This window comes from Mytilus californianus, unplaced genomic scaffold (genome assembly GCF_021869535.1).
Source record: "Mytilus californianus isolate M0D057914Y unplaced genomic scaffold, xbMytCali1.0.p SCAF_8, whole genome shotgun sequence".
Lineage (NCBI taxonomy): Eukaryota > Metazoa > Mollusca > Bivalvia > Mytilida > Mytilidae > Mytilus > Mytilus californianus.
The window spans coordinates 69404043-69429028 of NW_026262734.1; the positions used below are offsets into that span (position 1 = coordinate 69404043).

The window sequence follows — 24986 nt, forward strand, 5'->3', positions numbered from 1 at the left end:
TGAAAGATTTTTGACATTTTTTAAACACTTACAAAATGTATGTGTCTACTTCAGTCGATTCAATTAGTTTATGTAAAATATTTTAACTGATTTAGTCATTAAAGACGTTCAAATTCAAGCTTAAATATGAAAAATCTATGAAATATACCATAAAACGTCACTTTTCAGATAGTTTTTGTCTAAAATGAAACTGGCCGCATTCGTGTTCAGTCTCAACCTTTATATATATTATGTATTATCATCAAATACAACATATTTTCAAATATTAGGACTGAACACAAATGCGGCCACCTCCATTTTAGACAACCGTCAAAATATCAGCACGAATTCTAAAATTGTGAAAATTTCATAATTTTGCATGAGTTTATGATGCTAGTACCTGATGCAAGTGCATTGTACTGTCAAAAACAGTACAATATTTATGGAACAAAAGTATTTTACTTTCCAATAAATAGCTAAAAGTTTACATTTCAACAAATTTGTAAAAATGCTATATTTTTTGGGGGCCAACAAGGGGTCTTACACGGCCTACTACTTTATATAATTCATAAATAAGGGAGAAAAAAGAAGAAAGAATAAAGAAAGACCAAGGAATCTCATCAAACTTTGTTTTAATAAGTAAATCAGCAAAACTGTATTCCAATCTGGTTTAAGTCTCCAATCTGGTTTAAGTCTCCAATAAAAGTGTCCAAGCTTTTCTGGTAGCCAAACGTGTACTTGCCCTCATTGTTAGTACGTTCAGGACCTTTGTTATACCTTTTCTGTAAAAGATAAAATATGTGTTCAAAAGAAAGACCTCTTAAAACCTATCTATTATTATTTGTTGAAATTTCGCAACGGTAGTTTGGTTTTACATGTAGAATTTTAATCAAAAACGGGATATCACATTCTAATTTTTACGGTAATGTTGATTATAAAATCCGTTACTGCGATCCATATAAACTCGTTAATCTTTTGAAATAAACTCATTCTTAAAGGTTATCAATTTAACGCTGTAGTAAAATCCTTAGATATTGTTTTTATCGGTACTAACACTGATTTTTTGATTTTTTTTTTATAAATTAAAACACAACTAAATATGTATTGATATATAAGTATAGTTATGAGTACTGATGATCCTACATCCTCAGGATACTGTTTACTTATATTTTGGCATTGCACAAAGTCATACGTTTCTCAACCAATAGGGTCCTCCTATCCTCGTGTAATCACCAACTTAACTTTAAATGCAGATATATTGTTGGGACCAGTTCTAATATATCTTTAGAACTGTCAAAATAACCAGTCATAGAACTGTCAAAATCTCTGCTTGGGTAGAAAAGTGCAAAAGCAATCTAGAGTGGAATTAATCTAGGGTATAACTGTCCATTTCTGTTCTATGGTATAACTGCATAACCTGATTTAGGATAGAACAAGTTAAATTGTCACAATCTCTTTTAGGATAGAACTGTCCAAACTTTCTAGGGTAGAACTGTCATATGTTTGCATAATTTGTAAAGGGTAGAACCATTAGAATGTTTTCTTGGTTGGAACTGTCAGAATTTGTTATTGGGCAGTACTGTCCAAAACTGATGAAGGCAAGCTATATAGACCTGTCATAATCTGTTTTCAGATAGAAATGTCACAGTCTTAAATTGTTCTAAGGTAAACCTGTCAAAATATGTTCTAGGGTAAAATATTTCAAACGGTTCTTGGGTAGAACTGTCTAAAACTATTCTAGGGCGTAAATGTCAGAATAATTTTTGGGGTTAAACTGTTAAAAACTGTTCTAGGTAAGAAGGTGTCAAGAAATCTTTTCTAGAGACTGTACTAGAACAGTTCTCATGAAAGTTCCTGAGAGATTGTAAGCGGTTAGAACTGATCCCAGTTGCAGGGGTAGATTATCGTGGAAAGATGGTGACCTTAATCCTGGGCATCAGTTTAACGTTTGACCTTGACACTGAAAAGTAATAGAACATTCCATCATCATGGTAAAATATTCACCAAGTTTAGATAAATTATATAATTTTAGAACAATTTGGTTTGCATCGCATTGACAAGGTTTTGACCTGTTAATTTTAGATGAATTCAATCTCTGGCATTTAATCCTTTTCCAGATGATTCTATGTTCAAGGCTTTCATAAAGTTTTGTTTTGTTTTTTAAATGTCTGTATTGACTATGACCTTTCTCAGGTTTGATTTTTCTAACGCCATCAACAAACTAACAAACAAATAGACAGAGAAACTGACGGCCAATCTCAAAAGACGTGTTGAAGGCCTTACTGTGAGTTTGAGATGAAGAACAGCAATAAAAGCTCTGTTCCTTTAGCTTTTTGTGTGTTTTTGCTGTGCATGTACTGATTTTGTGTCATGGATGGATACCCTATATCCTTAGTTTTTCTATTAGATTTAGTCTTTTGGGATTTTTATTTACTGCTTTTTATTTTCATTGCGACGCTGCAATTCTGTTATCTGCTGTTGTGTTTGCTTTCCTGAACCATGACAGTGTTAATGTCAGATGCTCAAATGATGTTCAGTATACGATAAACAAATCAGTCCTTTTGTCGTCATTTTAAATGCACAGTTCGTGAATATTCGTAGGTAATAGGTCATTTTATAAAGAAACAAATTATGTCAGTCCCCTGAAATGAAAAAAACAAATTCTCGTATTTATTTGATATCCTTATTTGTTAAACCTAGAAAAGGTAACCCCGTACTTGTAAAAAGAATAATTTGCTTATTATAACGCAGATAAAACAACACTACTTTTTCCCTTTGATTTGAGTTACATTCAGTGAATTGTTTTTTTACAACAACAATTACCGTCAACTTATACAACCTTGTTGAAAAACACTAGCGTCAAAACTGCTGCGGAACTAGGAGGAAGTTATGGTAGTGAACTAGATGAACCAATGAGCCTTAATCGCTCACCATGCAAAATTATGCAACATAAAAATCATTGGCAGCAGTGGAAGCCATCTTTCATACGCGAAGTAAGATTGTGACCTAGTTTAATTCAGATCAAATTGGTGATCATTCTTATGAAAATGTTCTCGTTATTTAAGGAAAATAACCAACAAAAAGGAGTCGATTGACGATTTCCATTACTGTATCATTTAGTAAATAGAATTGAGAATGGAAATTGGGAATGTGTTAAAGAGACAACAACCCGACCAAAGAGCAGAAAAGAGTAAAGCTTGTATTGCTGCTGCAAATTATCTCTCTATATATTATATAATTTGTGAGATAATTACCAAAAAAAAAAAAACAACGCTAAAATGGTATAATTATTTTGAGGGCAATAACTTATAGGAAGTCGATCTATCTAATTCGAGTTTGTTTTCCGAATTGTATACGTGTATTCAATATTGCTGATTATTTTTACTGTTAGAAGTTTCTTTGTATTTATTATAGTTTTCAGAATGATAGGGGCCTCGGTGGCCAAATGGTCTAAGTAGTTCTACTAATGTAATCACTAGCCAGTCAACACTGAGGTTGTGAGTTCGAACCCCGCTCGTGCGGGTGCACTCGACTCCAATCTTAATTGACTAGGATTGTCAGTTTTCCTATCGAAGGTCGGTGGTTTTCTCCGGGCACTCCGGCTTCCTCCACCAATAAAAACTGGCCGCCACGAAATAGCCCAAAAGTGTCGCTTAAAAGTGGCGTTAAAACACCAACAATCAAGAATGATAGTTGAACTCGATGAAAAAAACATAGGTACCGTAAAATTATCATTTATGGACAATAACTGCTTCGATGAATTATCGGTCAAGTATATTTATTTGTAAAAAAATGTTTATTAATATTTTGTTATTTAATGATATGTTCTCTATTTCTGTATAGTTTTAAGTTAATTACCATAAGATGTCAAAATGGGTGAATTACTCAATTCTCAATTTCGGTCACGTTTGCTTATTTGTAAATTTTATTTTGATAAACATATTTCCTGCTAACATAATCTCTTTATCTTCCTTAGTTTTCGCCCAAAACACAAAAATGGTAAAATTCATCATTGAAGGAAATTACTCCATTCAGGAATTGCCTGTAGATTTCAATCATCTTGACTTATTCGTAAATCATGCTTATAAGCTAATCATTTCTGAAGGTTTTTCTATCTGAAATAGTTTTCAAGATTATAGCCAATTACACAAAAAAACAACACCGGATAACGGTGTACCATAATAGGTTCCGTAAACGGGCGTATAAAAATATTTCAAGATAATTCTCTTCACTATTTCTATATGCACTTTGTATAAAAGCATACTTTAAGAATTTCGATTAGTCGTCATGTTTTGAGAATGAAAGAAATAAACACGTTATATTTAGATTCTCCATAAAATTGAACATGTCCGATTTACAAGAACTGATAAGTCTTTTGTAGACGAAACGTGCGTATGGCGTACACAATTTTAATTCTGGCAACTATGATGAGTTGAATTATAACGAAATGTTTACATCGTCCATCTTATGTTTCAATAATATGTAACATAACATATTTAAGAGGACAAATTAAGACCATATAACTTACGAATAAACTAAAATAGGCCAGTTGTCACAATATTTCTCGCGAAATAATCATTTGTTTTTTCCTGTAAACATTTAAAAGCGCTTAAATTTACTATCAGTCCATGAGGGTATCATCAGCTCGGTACGACAGTAGTCAGAACTTCGGTACTTCGGTACTGACATACATATTGAATTTTATCAGTTGAAGAAATTATTAAGAAACTAAGGTTTTTAACCACCTCTGCTGGTGGACTATCAGTCCCCGAGGGTATCATCACCCCCAGTAGTCAGTACTTCGGTACTGACATGATTCATAAAAGACTTTTCTAAAATGGTCCGTTACTAGATTTTAAAATTGTTAGAAACTAAGGTTTCATCTCCCTCAGGCAAAGTTAACCTTAGATTGATTTGGCTATTTTGTAGGTCATTTTTGGTTATATAACTCTTCAACTGTTTGGGTTCTTATACATGCTTTCAAATATTCGGCATTGAGCGTTTCTGATGAAGGTAAAACCATAAAAGCTCCTCAGACGCATGACATTTATAACGTGTTGTTTTCATTTTTACCAACTCATTTGATATATATTATATGGATTTGGCTATATTTTAGGTCGTTATTGGTCATATTGCTCCTCAACTGTTTCTGTACAACCCTGGCTTTCAACTGTTCGGTTTTGAGCTCTCCTGGTGAAGGTAAACCTAGAAAAGCCCTTAGGACGCATATAATTGATAAAATGTTGTTTTCATCTTTTATACCAATGAAATAATCGGGGAAACTAAACGGCTAGTTACACACAATATGTCATTCTCGCGAAATCATCATTTAAGTTTTTTCTGTAAATATTTAAAAGCACTAAAGCCTACTATCAGTCCCCGAAGGTTTCATCAGCTCAGTAGTCAGTACTTTGGTACTTCGTTACTGACATGCATTACACCAAATCTTTCTTAAATGTGATAAATCTAGAAATTATTAAGAAACTAAGGTTTCAACTCATTCAGGAAAAGCTGACCTTAAATGGATTTGGCTACTTTTAGGTCCCTTTTGGTCATATCGCTCCTCAACCGTTTCTGTTCTTATACATCCTTGGCTTTCAAGTGTTCGACCTTGAACTTTCCTGATGAAGGTAAATCCAGAAAAGCCCTTCGAACGCATGCAATTTAAGAAGTGTTATTTTCATCTTTTTATATCAATGAAATAATAGGTTAATTATCCTTGATTTATCTCATAAAAAACTATATTCGTACGATGTTAGACAATAATACCCCATGTATTTAAAATAAGGTTATCCATATGAGACTGTAAATTTCATTTATATTCTTTATTCTCAAAACAATGCTTAATAGAGTTAAACATAAAACACGACAAAATATGCTCTTATGGATACACTTTACCTTAGAAAATTTCACTATCTGTTTAACATCTACAGCATTCATTTGTAGAACACACCGCCATGAAACAACAGCAATTGGCTAAGAAAATAGAAAAATAACAAAGTATGGTTAAGAGGTGCCGTTGGTTGATGAAGATTTTTAAATTTGTATGCTGGTTTTCTTTTTGCGTCCCCAGATGCCAATACCTTGGACGTGTTGGACGCATACATCAAATTGACTTTTATCTGGTAGTGATTGTGATTATTTAGAAATCTTGCAAAAATGTGACAATGTATATTTTAGCACTATTCGCCATAGCATTTGAAAATTATGAATTTAATTTCTGATCAAATTTGATTGGAATATGTATACAAAATACATGAAATATTTCACTTACCATGTCTCTGGGTAAGGAATAAGGTGTCATAACATACTTCTTTACTTTGGCTTTCTGTGCTGCTTTTCTCAGTAGTTTAATTTGCCTACTCTCCAGGCATGGATTATACAAGTAAATTATACCTCCGTGCTGAAATGGATCAAACATATATAACATATTAATAAAATTGTCATTTACAAGCGTAAGGAAATCAGTTACATATACATTGATATACAACTAGCAGAGTTAATCAATATTGATTTGTATACATGACACACACATATTTTAAAATTATTGGGAATCACAAATATATCAAAGGAACAGAGTTTTTAACGATATTCTTCATCTTGATAGTTGCTGAAACTACAGTTCAGCGTATGGCCATCAACAATGAACAAAAACAATACCGTACTGTAAGCTATACAAGTTTTGGAAAAACCAAATGAAACAAAAACGGCATGATTTAATTTTTCAATACCGACGCAAGTGTCGCTGCTCCTTCAACAAAGGACACTCTAGATTGTAGACTAGAATAGAATTCATGACAAAATTTCTTTTTCGTTAATCTTGTTTCCTCAAAAAACACAAAAAGGGTAAAACATCGTCGTTTAAAAGGCAATCACTCATATAATGAGTCGAGTATACTAACAATTTCGGCAAAATTTGATTTATTTATAGATCTTGTCTTACTTATCACTTTAACTAATTGATATATCTATCTATCTATTTAAAGTTTTCAAGATAATAGGCTAAAACGCCAAAAAAAAAAGAAGTAAAAATCGTCAATACAGAGCAATAACTCCAACAAGTCGACTGACGATTTTTGCAATGTTGCCTTATTTTTAGGTGTTGTCTTGCTAATCATTTTTGTTATTCTAATTTTTTTTTCATCTATTATAGTTTTAAGATATTTAACAATAACGCAAAAATTGGTAAAAATCGTCATTAAAGTGCGATACATCATATTAGAAGACGTCTGACAGTTTTGATGTAATGAACAGTAGGTAGATCTCATCATTATGAACATTTCTGCAATGTCCGATTTTATCCATTTATAGCGGTTTTCAAGATAACAGACAAAACTTGCATTTTTAACCCTATGTTCTATTTTTAGCCATGTCTGCAATGTTGGTTAGCTAGCTAGGTCATGGGACACAATACCGTACTTTTTAAATTGGATACCCTAATGATGATTGTGGGCAAGTTTGGTTAAGTTTTGCCCTGTAGTTATCAGAGGAGAAGATTTTTGTAAAAGTTAACGGACGATGACAAACAACGACGGACGCAAAGTAATGAAATAAGCTCACTTGGACCTTTGGGCCAGGTGAGCTACAAATGATGTAAAGTCAACCACGGGACTACAGGTTCGTGACTTCGAACAGATACGAAGATAGTGTTTTCTGGTTAAACATGTTTGTTACTGCTCAAACATGTTCAGTTGTGTAACAGCATAACATTTAGACAAACCATAAAAATCATTAGTGAGAGACAATTCATCCGATATACAACTCAATCTCGACCTGTAACTCACCATTATACACAAAGGAATAAAGTAATAATTAAAATATGCACAAGCAAAACGAAAAATGTCTTTACAACTGTTGGATATAGGAAGGATGGAATTGATTAAAACTATATTGGAATATAATCATAAAGATGGTAGGTAATAAAATCAGGTTAATACTATCTTCAGTTAGGACGGACTTGACTCTTTCAGATCGAAATTTTAACAAATTCTAACAAAATGACAAAAACACATCACACCAATCTACGAGTTCTGAGTTACTGAAATCTAGTCTAAAGTATATTTTTGAATGATAAGTTAACAATGTTTTCTCATACTTAAATATCAATCTGTATACATCGAACGGATTAATTAAAAAGACGTCATAAGCAGTCTGGGGAAAGAATGACCTTGTGCAATGACGAAATAAGTATCAAGTACAAACGTCACAATGAGTCTGAGTAAAATATGACTTTATGCAGTGATGAAATAAGTATCGATTACAAGTACATTGCTTTTAGATTTACATGTCGAAGGGCTGTAATTTAGTGAGAGACAATTCATCCGATATACTCAATCTCGACCTTAACTCACCACTATACACAAACGAATAAAGTAATAATTCAATATGCACAAGCAAAACGAAAGATGTCTTTACAACTGTTGGATATAAGAAGGATGGAATTGATTAAAACTATATTGGGATATAATCATAAAGATGGTAGGTAATAAAATCAGGTTAATACTATCTTCAGTTAGGACGGACTTGACTCTTTCAGATCGAAATTTTAACAAATTCTAACAAAATGACAAAAACACATCACACCAATCTACGAGTTCTGAGTTACTGAAATCTAGTCTAAAGTATATTTTTGAATGATAAGTTAACAACGTTTTTTCATACTTAAATATCAATCTGTATACATCGAACGGATTAATTAAAAAGACGTCATAAGCAGTCTGGGGAAAGAATGACCTTGTGCAATGACGAAATAAGTATCAAGTACAAACGTCACAATGAGTCTGAGTAAAATATGACTTTATGCAGTGATGAAATAAGTATCGATTACAAGTACATTGCTTTTAGATTTACATGTCGAAGGGCTGTAATTTAGTGAGAGACAATTCATCCGATATACTCAATCTCGACCTTAACTCACCACTATACACAAACGAATAAAGTAATAATTCAATATGCACAAGCAAAACGAAAGATGTCTTTACAACTGTTGGATATAAGAAGGATGGAATTGATTAAAACTATATTGGGATATAATCATAAAGATGGTAGGTAATAAAATCAGGTTAATACTATCTTCAGTTATCTGTTTACTTCTTTCCCATCACGGTTTCCCCTTCAGACTTCTTATCGATTGTTTTACGAGAGATTACTGCATACGTCAAAGCTATCGGCAAATGTGAGTACGAGAAGACACTAGCAGCTCATTTTTGTTAAATTTGAAGGATCATTAAAATATGTCTTTAAGTAAGTGAATAAAAAGGAATAACCCTTTATCTTTTACCTCAGGGGATCATTTTCTATAAATATTTAACTCTGTTCTAGAATTCCCTTTAACGCTCATGTATGTGCTTAATTTCAAGAAACGACACCTTTAAATAATACATATATGATCACATATTAGTTTGATTATGGACAATATCCAAAATTAATTGCAAAATGATACGAAACAAAAACCAAAATTCTATTAAAAGAAAAACTATGTTATGTGTTAAACGAATTAATTCCTATTGGCTGCAGATTTATCTTTCAAAAATACAGATACAATTCACAAAATGTTTCTCAAATTGCCTTTATTAACAAAAAAAACTCAACATAGATACCAGGATTAAAATTTTGTACGTTAGATGCGAGTTTCGTCTACAAAATACTCATCTGTGCCCCTAGAGCAAAAAGTTAATAAAAAGGCCCAATAAATTACAAAGTTAAAACGCGTTGGGAAAACAGATTTCTAAAAGGTTTTGCCAAACACAGCTAAGGTAATCTATTCCTGTGATAGGAATATTAGGGGATCTTTATCAATTTGATGAATAAATATTCACCAACATGATCTGAGGTGCTCCGAAAGGGTAAGCTGATATTGCTGCACATATTGCACCCATCGTGTTGCATATTCGATGAGTAATCCAGTACGTTGATGTCACAATTGAGGAAAAGAGAACTGGATTGTGGTTGCTATAATTGGAACATATATGTCGTCATCTGTGAAACAGATATTCCATAACGGTCAACCGAATCGTAATGATCGACGTCCGTAAAATTTTCGAAATGATGACAAATGCACATTTCGGTTGTTTATTATTTCAAATGAATGTAAAAAAGGGATACATTTCGATTATTTATCCAACTATTGTATGATTATGTAGATTTACACTCACCTCAGCATTATGTAGCCATCTTTCCGGCGGACAATATGCATATTCCCCATACTTTGCCCATAGAGGACGGTGATTGCCACTGAAATGACAAAAGACACAAAATACGAATGAACATTAGTATTACGAATCTGTCGCACGTCTTTCTATTTACACTAAGCGAAGTACTAACCAACTAAACCTATACAATTAGTACTGGCATGTAAATACGGTTATTGGTTTTTCGTGAAATTTACAAAGATATAACGTAGATATCTTTGAAATAAAGGAATGAACATCCATCGTGCATAACTCTGATACATTTTCGCTGTTAACCTTTAGTCGTTTTCGGTTATATCATTATCAGGTTTTCTAAATGTGTCATAAATTATGGATTTTCAAATTTGTGGCCTCGATCAACAATAAAACAACAGTAAAATTGGTATAGTTAATGTTATTAAACAGTAAAGTGCAGAAAAGAAAGAAACGAATGTCAAAGGATTTCTCTATGTAAGACTACTCCAGTGTTTGATATATTTGCTCTTCTAAATATTCAAGATTTTGATTGGCCTAAAAATATTAAAATTTTTAAAATAAGCAAGAAAAAATTTAAAACAATAAAAAATCATTATTAGCGTTTAAAATTAATTTCAAAATCAAAAATAATGTAATAAAGATAAGAAAAAAGACACTATGTTTTTTATTTGATTTTTAGTCTTTTGTAGACGAAACGACCGTCTGGCGTACACAATTTTATTCCTGGTATCTACGAAGAGTTTATTTACAACCAATGGGTCGATGTCACTGCTGGTGGAAGTTTCCTCCCCGAGGGTATCACCAGCTCAGTAATCAGCACTTCTGTGTTGGCATGAATTATCATTGATATGGTCACAATTATAAATCAGCTGTTTACAAAACTTTGATTTTTTTCAAAATACTAAGGATTTTCTACCCAAGGAGTATTTCGCAAAACCTTTCGGAATTTTGGGTCATCAATGCTCTTCAACTTCATGCTTTAATTGGCCTTGTAACTGTTTTATTAATCTAGCGTCACTGATGAGTCTTTTGTAGACGAAACGCGCGTCAAAATTTTAGTCCTGGTATCTATGAGGCGTTTTTACAACCAATGAATCGATACCCTTACTTGAGGGGTTCTTATCTCCCAAGTGTATAGTATACCAAAAGTAGTTATTGTTTTGTAGTTAATATATTGTTCGTGTCTTGTCATTTAATAATACTCATTTCTTCGAGTGCTTACACCCCATATATCCTTGTGAAATTGAGATTAAGGATTATACCGGAGCTGGATGGTCTGCTTCATATCTTGATATTTTCCTCAATATTGATACAGATGGACGATTTCAAATTAGAATCTTTGACAAACGTGATAATTTTCAATTTTAAATTGTCAACGTCCCATTTCTCAGCAGTAACATACCCTCTGCCACAGTATATGCCACAGAATATGTCGTGTATGTATCTCAGTTGGTACATTACGCTCGTGTATGTTCAAAGTATACGGACTCCATTCACAGACCTAGCGGGTGTGATCTTTACATTAAAACTACAGAGTTATGAGAAAGAACGACTGAAATCGGCACTACAGAAGTTTTCGAATTACATGTAATTGATACGATGTATCGGTGTTTCAAGTCACTAGCGACATATCTTGGATCTTTAGATACGAGTAAAGTCGTCTAATCTGTAATTTACGGATTGTGCCCTATTCACGATTATGACATTTTGTCTGAGTGTAGATTCAGATGGCGGGTGATGCGTGTATAGCAACCTGTCGACGCATCTGGTCTCGCTCTTTTTGGAGTTCATGTGATTCCCTCAGTTTTTGTTTGTTACCTTCATCTGTCTCTTCTTAATCGATTTACGAGATTGCACATCGGTAAACTAATGTTGCCTTAACTTAGCATTAACCATTAGAATTGATTAAATTTTGATAATTTTTGCAATTAATAGATGTTAAAAAAATTTCAAAAACGAAGATAGTAAACTTTTAGGTAACACAAACCTCAGATGGTTTTCGATATTCGTTTATGCTTTTTTAATACATCTTTGGTTACACATGCCATGCAAAACCCAGGAGGAAGAAAAATCTTGGAAGTGTTCTCGACACCTCATAAACGGTATGGTTTTCATCATTGGAAAAACACGACATTTAAGTACGAGAATCGATTTTTTTACGCATATGCACTTTGTGGAGAAGGAATTATGATTTTTTTTAAATGTATATAAACGAATTGTTTATGAGTTATGTTATCGTTGTGAACTAAGTTTTTGATACGATTGTCATTTTTCTATCCTTAGAAAAATGTAACCTTTCTTAGTTTTAGATCTAGGCTTAGAAATGTATTTATCGTTATAACTAGTATCAGATTACAATGTAAAATGGAAGCGTTGACAAAAGATCTGTATTTTAATTAGATTGCGTTAAAATTTTGTCTATGCATTTAATCAGCAAGGCAATAAGGAATCATCTAAAGATGAAACATCAAATGCATCTTGTTGATGAACAGACGTTTCTGGAAATAACAGGATATAGTTAATACAAGTAATGCCAATCATGCTGTATCAGCCAGCCGTGATGATATCAATATCAGTCAAGGTTTTAAAGCCTTTATCAATCCCCTATTCTGAATGACGTCACATCATCGATATCAATCACGGTTACAAAGTCTTTATAAAACCCCCTAATCTGTATTATGTCAAGTCACGTGAAAACATCTACATGAGGTTTACTATAAAGTGTATATGATACGTTTTTTTTCAATATCAAACATCGTATCAAACACTCAACCAATATAATTTCTCGAGGAGAGCTCTTGGGATTATATTGGTGTTTCGGGTTTATACGGATGTAAATTATAAAAAGGAAGGTTTCTTTGTCGTAACGATTGTAATAAAACAGAAAATCATATCCTAGTAACGATAAAAGTGAATACCTAAAATAATTAGAACCAATAGATAGTGTTTGAGTATGACATTCAATGTAATTGCCAAAGATTCAATTACTAAATCATGTAAATCAATGAAAAATAGGCGATTTATTACCTTATCGTCACTATGAAATAACGTACCTGGATGGTATAGTTCTGTTGTAAACAATTCTCTTATCCATGCACATATGCATTGCCTGCAAGATAAAACTGTTCTAATGATGAGAGAAACCAAAGGATTTACTCAAGACTGTGAAACTTTGTAATATTGCAAAGTCAGATTAATTACACAATGCTTTGATTTATTACCATTTCATTTCATACAAGTATTTTTTATTTTCCCATACACTTGCGTGTCGTTTTTAATATGCCTTGTCATTTTCAAGTCTAACTACTTATTTTACTTTTATTACCACACGATTTGAGATCCACTACCAGCTGTATGCAAAATTAAGAACAAATATAGGCAATATTGGATATCATATATAACACATCTAGTGTAAGTGTACTAGTATTTGTCACAACTTTTGGGAATTTCTTCAACTTCGTGTTTTTTATTTGCCCTGCCAACATTGATCGATTACCTCTGGCGCAACAAATTCTAAGCATGGTATAATTGATGAGTTTTGACACATAAAATTGGATAAATTCTTAATTTCAAAATGTTTTACTTATTGAATGCAAGCAAACATATCTAAAAGTGCATAAGTTAAAAATCAAATGCTGGAATTTTTGGTTTAGAACTTTTCCAGGGGTGGTGTTCTCGAAAGTATCCTAAGATTCGTCCTCAGACACATCCTAAGACCAATTTAAGGATGGACTTAGGATCATCTTAAGACACTCTTAAGTTGTGTCTCGAAGCTATCTCAGACGCATTTTATGTTAGGACGTCCCAAACATAACCTAAGTGCGAAATTTTAAATCTTTAAAGTAATTTTTTGATAAAACATTTATTAATGACGAAACCAATTAATAAAATTGTTTACGAATTTTATAATTACATGTATATAATTAAATAGATGTAAGAAGATGTGGTATGAGTGCCAATGAGACAACTCTCAATCCTAGTCAAAATTTATAAAAGTAAACCATTATAGGTCAAAGTACGGTCTTCAACATGGAGCCTTGGCTCACACCGCACAGCAAGCTATAAAGGGTCCCAAAAATTACTAGTGTAAAACCATTCAAACGGGAAAACCAATGGTCTAATCTATATAAAAAAAAAATGCATGATTTCAAATGTAATTATAAAATAATGTCAAAAAGGATTGTAACTTAAACTGGAAAACATTTTTTTTTTAAATGAGAATTGAATTTGTAGTGTCATCGTATCGTGAAACACGAAGTTCAAAGTTTAAAAGCATGCACACTTTCTTTATATACGATTAAATAACCGATGGTGTGTTTCATTTCATGTTCATCTTCACGTACACATCTTGAAACATTCGATCGAGATATGTTATGAACATCACCATTTACAAGCTGAAAACTCCCTGTGGCAAAAAATCGAAGTGCTGCCATTATCTGCAAAGAAACAGGCAGTGCACGGGACCTCATTGTTGGTCTGTGTAAATCATTGTCAAATCTTCTACACAAATCAAGAATCATTTGACTCGACAATCTGTACCTACGTATGATATCAAAGTCATCTAAGTAGTCCAAAGGGTTGTCGTAGTCTCTAAGCAGTCTATTTCTACGAATATTCTGGTGCCTTCTTCTCATGTACACAAAAGCCGCAGCCATATTTGTTTACAAATTATTGTATGAGACGTGCCTTAAAGTTAGGATGAAGATATGATGATCTTAAGACACCTAATTAGGTGTCCTAATGTTAGGACGAAAAATGCGATATATTCTTAGTTAAGATAGCTTAAGAACACCACCCCAGATACTTAATGATTTAACATTCGACTAGTAATTCCAAATTTCCACGGAATCTTTCTTATAATCTATTTAGAATAAAACATTGTTCCTTCCCAAAAGTTATTGCCGTTTATATTTTTGATCGTACCTTTAAAATGTTCACCTAAATTCAAGACTCATATTCGTTTAACACAGTAAATTAATAACCTATTCAAAAGATTATATTCCAAATCAGTCATTTTACCCTATTTGGGTAATTTGTCCTATCCTGAAATGTATCAATTCAGCATTTTTGTCTTGATGTTACACTAACGACAGTTCTATGAAATTTACCCTTTTTCCATATCTTCTCAAAGAACAAAAATAAATAATGAATAAAATGCTAGTTTATATAGATATCAATATCAAACAAAGATAGTTCATATATAAAACACGACAGTATTGTTTCTGTGTTCACAATGTAACTCCTCTGCTACAAAAATATTTTGTAAAATGTCATGAACAGCTGTGATATGTGTGTGTGTTCGATACACTAAACATCCACAGATCGAAAACATATTTATGTGCGAAAACCGTTAGGAAACTTTATTTGAAATGTTCAAAATGCAGAAATGTAAATACTGATTAATGATCTGATAGGTCGAATCTAATTCATTCCGGAAGCGGTTCGCGTGCCTTGTCGAACAGTGTTTACATGAACTATGAGAATTATTTAGATAAATAGACGAAAGCTTTCCTCTTTTTCTTACAAAGTACTCAAATTCAGTAAGAATAGACTCTCACGAAAATAGTCAACCAAGAGTAAACAGAGATATGTCTCGCCTGTCTGCATAAAATTCTGAAAAATACAATCTGATGGACAGCAACATTGCAAATTAATAGAAAGTCGCTTGACCACGAACTAGTGGGCAGTGGCTCGAAATGGCCAACAAACTGAGATTTACAGACAGATTTGTAACTTTATATAAAATATTGGTGTCTATTGTAAGTAGTTCCCATCAAACTAACTTAAGCAGAAAACTGAAACATTGAAAATTGCTAATGAATTCAAAGTCACTGGACCATGACTTAGGGGGAAGGGCTTAAAAAAAGCCGTAAAACTGATATGTACTGATAGTAATGCAACTTCATACAAAATATCATTGATCTATCACAAGTATCTCTTATCAAACTAACTAAAGCATTAAACATTTTTTACGCCTAAATCGTCGTCGTCGTCGCCGGAAAAGCAATACCTATGTCTAGCCTTCCTCGATTTTCGTCGCAGGCGAGACAAAAACCCTAAGCTCATTAATTAGATCAAGCTTTTTTCAAATAAACCACTCACTTAAATTACAACATGGAGCAGATACTTAAACTTTGACAGTCTATATAAGTTTTTATTAATGTTACACGCGCTTCATTCTTCGTTTACAAGAGTGTGCTCCTTACGCAGAAACTGCTCCAACAGAGTTATGAGGAGGAAAGATTAAAAATGACACTCCGTAAATTTTATGGACACCATCACAAATTGGTTGATCTATACGATGTGTCTGTGTCTAAACTAACTAATGACATTTTTACCACGTCTTAGATTGTGGTTTAACATCTATGTCGTCTGTCTGCTAAGTGCCAAACGTGACCTATTCCCGAATATGACTGTTATACCGAGAGTGTATTTACATTGCTATACGACGTTTTTCGGTATTTTGTACATCCAACATTCATGTATTTATTTTTGATGTTTTTGTTATGGTTTCGGTTGAATAATGTGTAATGTCGTATCGTTTGTTGTACAAATAATTATAAAATTGCCTTTCAATACCATCATTGTTATATTCCTGAATATGACTGTTTTACTGAATGTGAATTTGCATTGCTGTGCGGCGTGTCTCGGTGTTTTGTACATCCAACATTAATGGATTTATTTTGATGTTTCTGTTATGGTTTCGCTTGGATAATATGTTATGTCTTATCGTTTGTAGTCCAAATAATTATAAAATTGCCTTTCCATACCATCATTGTCATGAAAATTGTTTGGACGAATATTGTGAAAATAATTGTATAAAGTTCGAGATTGCATGTTTGTTACGTAAGCACGTCACTGTTTTTGATATCCTGTGGTGTTTTTCGTTGATGGAATATGTTCGTTGTTGTTCTGTGGTTTGCATGTTGTGTCGCCAATTATATTATTTGTTTGTGCGTTTCTCTGTTATGAATGTTCTTGCGTGTGTTTGTGCTGTATTTCTGTCAGTAGTGTTTTAGCGAAAATTTTAACATTGTCATAAAGCGGGAGGTTTGGCATGCCATGAAACCAGGTTCAACCCACCATTTGTTCTTAAAATGTCCTGTTCCAAGTCGGGAATATGGCAGTTGTTATCAAATAGTTCGTTTCTATGTGTATTGGCGTTTGTTTTTGTTGCACTTCGGTGTTCCTGTTGTTCCTTTGTTTTCCTCTTATAGTTGATGTGTTCCCTCGGTTTTGGTTTGTAACCCGGATTTGTTTTCTGTCAATCGATTTATGACTTTTAAACACCGGTATACTACTGTTGCCTTTGTTTACCTTTGCTTAGCTTCATTAGAAACATGTTAACTTGTTATTGAATTATGAAAATGAAGTGAATATAAAATTGTTAACTTACTCCATAGTCAGGTTGAGAATAATCACTAATAACTGTATATTTCTAAAATACATAGAATGCTTTATTTTCAAAATGATAAAAAAAATAACATGTACTTCATGTGAAACAGCAGAATTTGATAAGTTCTCTCCATATCATCATTTGTAAAATACCAAATCAACAAAAAGACTGTTAAATTTCACCTTACAAATGGCAATAAAGACATGCACTTTGTGCCTTTTTTTTGTATAGTTTCACATCTTTAATACCATTTAATATATAGATTATAGATATACAAGTGGTACAGGTCAATGAAGAGATATGGAAAAAAGTTAACTCAACACCAAATATGCGTCTCACAATGGTTCTATTTGGTGTCATAATTTTTCCAGACGGGCACATATAATGTTAGTAACGAAAGAAAGTCATGATAGTTTTGTAGAGTCAGCGGTCGGAATTTTTTGAAACGAGATAAAATGAAAAGAGAGAAATGTCATTTTTTATAATTCATATCTATTTATTGTCTTCTATTGTTTTAAATTACACTAAGAAAATAACAGTAAAAACGAGCTTTACTATCGATAAAATGATTTTAAAAACAACAGTTGTTTGCCAAAGGACCTAGATAATTTGACAAATATCATACCCTGCCACATATATATATGCTTGTTCAAAGTTTGAAACCTCGTAAGTGGTTGTTATTAGCTACATCTTAATGTTTTGTCCTGTAAGAAGTTTGATGTTGATGGCAGATCTTTCGTAGTGTCTATCATATAAATTTAACATTTTGTCTAGACACAGAGCTTTACATATGGTAAAGACACGTCTATTGTTTAGGACCGTATGTTGACTCAAGATGTCTCTTGGGTTTTTTTTTTTTTTTGGCGTTGTTTGATCCTCGTCTCATTTGTGTTTATCCATTATCTCATTTGATGCACATAAATCTACCTACACTAGCTCCTTTAATTGGTAGTCCAGAACAAATGAAATCATTACAGTCGATGTCTTTGTAAATATTCCACTGAAAAATACAAACAAAGTCAATGTATTTTCATTATCAAGCAGTCTCCGGTGCATTCTCTTACCTGGAAGAGGAAACGAATTGTCATTACTTATTAACAATATCAAAAGACAAAGAACAATGTCAATGCGGTTCCCAAGTACATTTCCTGTTATTTGAGTTTGAAGATTTTTAATGACACTCATGGGTCCTATTTTTTTGCTGATCTCAGAATATGACGATTGGATAGTTTGGTTTTTTTTTAATTTTCGGTCTTTTTATTTCATCCATTTTGTCTTGTGATAATACATGTATATATATATATACAACTCGTCTATACATCAGCCCAACAATGTTAGATCTGTAAATTTGCTTTCGCAAATTTTTTGTTCTTCCCTCGCCGGGATTCGAACTCATGCTCCTGAGATATTGTGACACCAAATCCCCTGCACTGTATCCGACGCGCTAGACCACTCGACCACCTAGGCTACACAAATAATAAAGCTTTCGGTGGCCGGGTGTTACCTTTCCTCGTCAGTTTTAATCTAGCGTCGTAATACAGTACATGATATATAAGGCATGAAGATGGAATTGTTACAGATCAGCTGAAATATATATATATATATATATAATTCGTCTAAACAACAGCCCAACAATGTTAGATTTGTAAATTTGCGGAAGCAAATTTTTGTTCTTCCCTGGCCGGGATTCGAACTCATATATATATATATATATATATATATATATATACATCGATTATGAATGAAAGTGGACTTGAGACTTTATTCAGCTCGAAAAGTATGGATGGACTTATAGTACCAAGTTTATCAGTAACTTTGCAAAGGACATGTTCATGCAAAAGTACCAGATCACATTGGAAAAAGCCGTAGAAGCTATGCCAAAACTCCGCACGTATAGAGACTTGAACACCACATATAGTGTTCAGCCGTTCCTAAAATCGAACATTTCACGTCAAGAAAGGTCAGCAATCGCAAGACTGAGATGTGGTGTTTTCCCCCTTGAAATCGATAAAGGGCGGTACCGGGGCATCTCGGCCGATAGACGACTTTGTAAAGTTTGCGGAACTGGGACCGTACAAGAAGAAAGACACTTTATATTACATTGCCCTGCTTATTCATTACAGAGAAAGTGTATGTTTATGGACTGTCAACAGAGATATAACTGTAATTTTGATAACATGTCTGATCTGGATAAATTCAAATTTTTACTCAGTGCCGGTGTTAGAATAGTGTCAAAATTTATCACTAACATTTCTAATATTAGAACACAAACATTAATGAGAAAAAATTAACAACATGTTTATTGTACAATTAAATTGATATTTGATATTTAGAACTTTAGAAGTACAGTGCATCATAAGCCTATGAAGGCTGACTGACATTATAAAATATGTTTCATATTTGTATTAATATGTTATATCAGGTTGCACTTTAATAAAAGAATCTATATATATATATATATATATATATATATTATATGGCCTTCCAAATACTTTTCGATTACTAACATCACTGAAGAGACATTAATTGTCGAAATTCGGATATGGTGTACAAATTTTTGCACCTCATCTTTGTGGTTTACCATCTTTGCCGCAAGTTTATTGTTTTCTATTTAGTATTAAATTAATATAAAGATCCACTTTGTTACATCTTGTGATCAACTTATTTGGCAATCGTCAATGGCAGTCAGCAGGGTTTAAGAACATCAGTTGTTCGACCTGTTAGTCAAATACGTTTTGTTAAAATATACTTTTTCACTTTTTTGGTCTTTTGGAAAATGTTGTTTGTGCTATATTCAGACCCCTCTACAACGAAATTTGTTTTACATGCACACGTATAAAAATTACAGTTTTTATCCAACGCAATCATAGGTTTGAACGTTGTTTTCAATTTAGACTTGTTTATATTTATTTCGTTTGGGATTGTATTATATTTTCCCGCCGGTTTATATAATCCGTTCATCCTATTTCTACTCTTTAAAATTCAAGAGTCTATCCTAAATTGTGGTAAATTATATGGCCTTCCAAATACTTTTCGATCCCTTAATATCACTGAAGAGACATTAATTGTCGAAATCCGGATATGGTGTACAAATTTCAGCACCTCATCTTTGTGGTTTACCATCTTTGCCGCAAGTTTATTGTTTTCTATTTGGAATTAAATTAATATAAAGATCCACTTTGTTACATCTTGTGATCAATTTATTGCAGGGTTTAAGAACATCAGTTGTTCGACCTGTTAGTCAAATGCGTTTTGTTAAGATATACTTTTTCACTTTTTTGGTCTTTTGGAAAATGTTGTTTGTGCTGTATTTAGACCCCTCTACAACGAAATTTGTTATACATGCACACGTATAAAAATTGCAGTTTTTATCCAACGCAATCATAGGTTTGAACGTTGTTTTCAATTTAGACTTGTATAAACATGTATATATATATATATTATACATTCGTACTGAACGTAATCATTGCATCACTAGTAAATTACTAAGTCTGGGATTTCGTTACCATAAATTACTTAAAACTTTTACTAAATTCTTTCATAGATACAAAGATTTGATTAGTAAATTTGGCTGTACCTGTAGAAAACTTATTAAAAACGGTATTTCACATCCTAAATTTTATGTACTAAAAGCGCGGAAATCACTATGTGATCCGTGTAAACCCATCGAACCTTTAAACAAACTTTTTAGTAAAGGTTACCTTGCCAATGTTGCAATTAGATCTTTGAATATAGTTTACATTGGCACAAATATCGATTTTGTTATCAGCAAATTAAAACATAACTAAATTTGTATTCTTTTCGAACGTTTTTTGTGGGATGTATAAATACACATCCACGATGATTTTCTATATAGAGATTACTCTATCTATATATATATAACATTACACATATTTATTAAAAGGTTAACTCCTAACTATCTTACTGCCTGTCGATAATTTTATTTTGGCATTGCACAAGTCATGTCTTCTTTGACTGTCCATGACGTTAAAACACTTAATTCCTGGAATGTGTTGTAGTTGATTTTAGTCTCTGATGCATGATTTTTATTATTAATTGTTTTTGGCTTTTAACATGTTTTCAGTAACTGCGAGTACTCTCAAATCGTACTTTCGTGTTAATTTTACCTGTTTATACAACTTGTAATGCATTTTTTTTTATTTAATATTATTTATTTAGTGTTATATCTCGTCTCAGCATTTTTAATCTATATCACCTTCGATAAGTGTTTGGTATGACGATAAATGTTCACTTCTGTTCTCGTACTTTGAACAACAATTTTTTTTATTTTGTATAAAATATTTCCGTACTCCATGTATACCTTGCAACAAAATTATTTTTATTTACCTGTGTACGTTATTTTATTTGGCGGCATTTTGTCGAAGGTTATGGTTGTCTTTTTGATATTGTTTTACAGCTAACCCCCTTGTTTTATTGATTTTGTATTAACATTGTGTCATAGATCAAATTTATTCGTTCAGTGTATGTTCACTTGTTTTTGTTAATATGTCTTTTGATTGCGTTAATCCATTTCAATTGATATTTTATAGTGTGTCTTTCTCTGTTGCGATGTTACACTATTGTTTCAGGTTAGGGTGAAGGTTGGCGCCTATTAAAACATTTAAACCCGCTGCATTTGTTTGCACCTGTCCTAAGTCAGGAACCTGATGTTTAGTGGTTGTCGTTTGTTGGTGTGGTTCATAAGTTTTTCTCGTTTCTCGTTTTTTATATAGATTAGACCGTTGGTTTTCCTGTTTGAATGGTTTTACACTAATCATTTTTGGGCTTGCTGTTCGGTGTGAGCCAAGGCTCCGTGTTGAAGGCTGTACTTTGATCTATAATGGTTTACTTTTACAAATTGTGACTTGGATGGAGAGTTGTCTCATTGGCACTCATACCACATCTTATATCTATATTCTTTATGTCAAATATCAAATATATTACATATTGTAATGACATTGGTCTATTCAGAGCTTGACATAATACACAAACCTTGTCTATTATTCAATATTATATTGTTTATTTTCGTGCTTACTGTATCATTGATGTATACCACACATTCATTTTAGATCATCCTATTGGATTCATGCTAAAGTAACAAACATTAATCTTCATTATATCAAATATATCCCGTTTGTAAATCATCTGTTCTATTCTCTCTTGATAGTTAATTATCTTTGATTTTATATCACGTTGATGAGTGTTTATTGATTGTATTTTTTTTATCTCTTCAGAACTAACACCTGATGTTCATTCTTTATTGTCCTACGTATTTGATCGGGTGCGTCACTTGAAAGAAATATATTTTCCAGGACATTTTTTTCAAATTCTATCAATCCCAAGGTTGACTTGGGTTTTAAATATGGTCACCTATATGTTGGGCAGAAAAATACATGCTGCAAAGGAGTTTTCATGTAGCAGTGTGGGATGTGTAATCACGCAGTCACTTCCAATAGAAATAAGGATGTTTAAATCCGATGCACCGTGTAGGGAGAGTGTCAATCTATCTAAACGTTAAACTCTTTGATCGGTCCGTAAGTGGCCTGTTGCAATCAAATATGTGCCCTATCCCAACAAACTTTTTCCAATGGTATTCTTAACTTTTGCCCTTCATCCTGAATGACTGACTGTGCATATCCTACTGATATGATATATTTTCAAAATTATCAACGTGTTATCAGATATATAAAGCGTATATATAGCATCAAACATTAATGTAAATAATCTTGTATAATATGTACCTTTGCATCATCACATTTCTGATTTGGTTCGCCCATCTTTATCCTCCCTTTACTGTCATGGTTTAGACGCATACTTAAAGCCGATGTTAATGTCATCCATACCAAATACTTGAACATTGTGATCAAGAAGAAGGTTAACAAATCTAAAATGCCAGAAATTCAAAATATGAATATTTGATATTCTGGAGGGGCACACGGATCTTCGAAATGAATATTCTGGCCTGTTAATGACTATTGCGAAAAGTTGCACAATACAGGATATAAAATGCAGGAATGTGCAGGAAATAGTTGTATAGGTAAGTGAAAATAAAAACCCCGTTCTTATAACAACAGGTGAAAATAAATCATACGTCCGAAAACAATATATGCTGTCCCTCCCCCCACTGAAAATCAAATGACCATCATGGCCATTCCCTAAGCTACTTCAGTTGCGACCTCACTATCAGTGCAAGTGAAGTTATCTGAATGGTTTTTGCTTTAATAAAGTGTAATTACAAATTTGATCTCGCACCCTGAAAACCCAGTTGAAACACGATGATTCAATGGAATGGATTCCTTACCCATGTTTTATCAATAGTATCATCGTCATTGAATGAGAAGGTATATGTGAACGTTAGAAAATATACGTAAAATAACTAAGGAACAATAAACTTGTATGTTTTAAAAAAGACAAAACATTACTTGTATCCTATTCCTATTGGGTATAGAACTATCTAATACTTACCTATTTTTACATTATCGAGAAAGTGTATATACCTAATAACATTTTTATTTTACTACACAAACCGTTAGACAGCATTAAGTTTTCAATGTATGCTTTCTTTACCATAATTCCATTATTCATAGTAACAAAATGAAACCAGAAATTTATTGTATTTTTAAGAGCTTACATTGATAGCGGGAATTTTCTTAATGCTATTATTGACGACGCCTTTATTAACAACCAATTCAAAAATTCCTCATTCCACACAGTTTTTTTATAGTAAGTATGACTTTGTGAATGCAACATTTGCTGAAAGGGAAGACAGCTTTTCCAATAGGGTATTAGCAATATAGTTTTACGTCTGGGTGCAGGAGTCGAAAGATTATATTGGACATCAAATTTTCGCCAAGATATAAGTATCATAAAATTATGTAGATTTCTTTTAAGAACCTTTATTAACAAATGCTTTAAAGAATTTATATCAAATGGCTAAAAACATATCATCCGGATCTCAAAAATATGCAGCCACTGTGCTTGTACGACAGAGTATTGAATTGAATAATAGTAAAATTAATTTGAATACATAATGAATATATATAAAGTAAGCAACTAAAAAGCTCACGTGAAAACTTATGGAGTGCAATAGAACTAAGGGCAACAGATAAAAGACAATATGGAAACATAGAGGTTCAAAACAAGGCAAAGTTACACAAATGTTATGAGATAGACAGCACAGAATTCATTGCATAATAAGGCATGATCAGAGTTCGCACAACAAAGGATCAGACAAAGAGGTTTAATTTGACCTAAAAAAGAGGAACCTTTCCATAGACTGTTAACTTAGGAATAAGACACAATGAAACATACATTAACATGATAAACGAAGGTAAGGATACACCATCCTATAGTCAATACTGGGAGACGAAACTAATGAAAAGCTAAGGTCCAAGGACATGTATACACATTTAATAATGTAAAAGTCAAAAACACAACCGGTGAAA

General features: G+C 32.7%; 1 protein-coding gene across 5 annotated transcripts in view; it reads right to left on the reverse strand.

The window, feature by feature from the left end:
* Window positions 1–594: 594 nt before the first annotated feature.
* The window catches only part of LOC127712178 (uncharacterized), a 33410-nt gene continuing 9018 nt past the window's right edge, over window positions 595–24986 (reverse strand). For all 5 annotated transcript variants that reach the window (XM_052218477.1, XM_052218478.1, XM_052218476.1 and 2 more), the window contains exons 2-9: window positions 23283–23425; window positions 18473–18541; window positions 17542–17583; window positions 13199–13254; window positions 10134–10212; window positions 6254–6382; window positions 5878–5955; window positions 595–761 (exon numbers count right to left, since the gene is read on the reverse strand). In XM_052218477.1, the coding sequence (XP_052074437.1) occupies window positions 624–761; window positions 5878–5955; window positions 6254–6382; window positions 10134–10212; window positions 13199–13254; window positions 17542–17583; window positions 18473–18541; window positions 23283–23399 (708 nt within the window). In that variant the 5' untranslated portion in view covers window positions 23400–23425 and the 3' untranslated portion in view covers window positions 595–623. The remainder of the gene's footprint in view (window positions 762–5877; window positions 5956–6253; window positions 6383–10133; window positions 10213–13198; window positions 13255–17541; window positions 17584–18472; window positions 18542–23282; window positions 23426–24986) is intronic.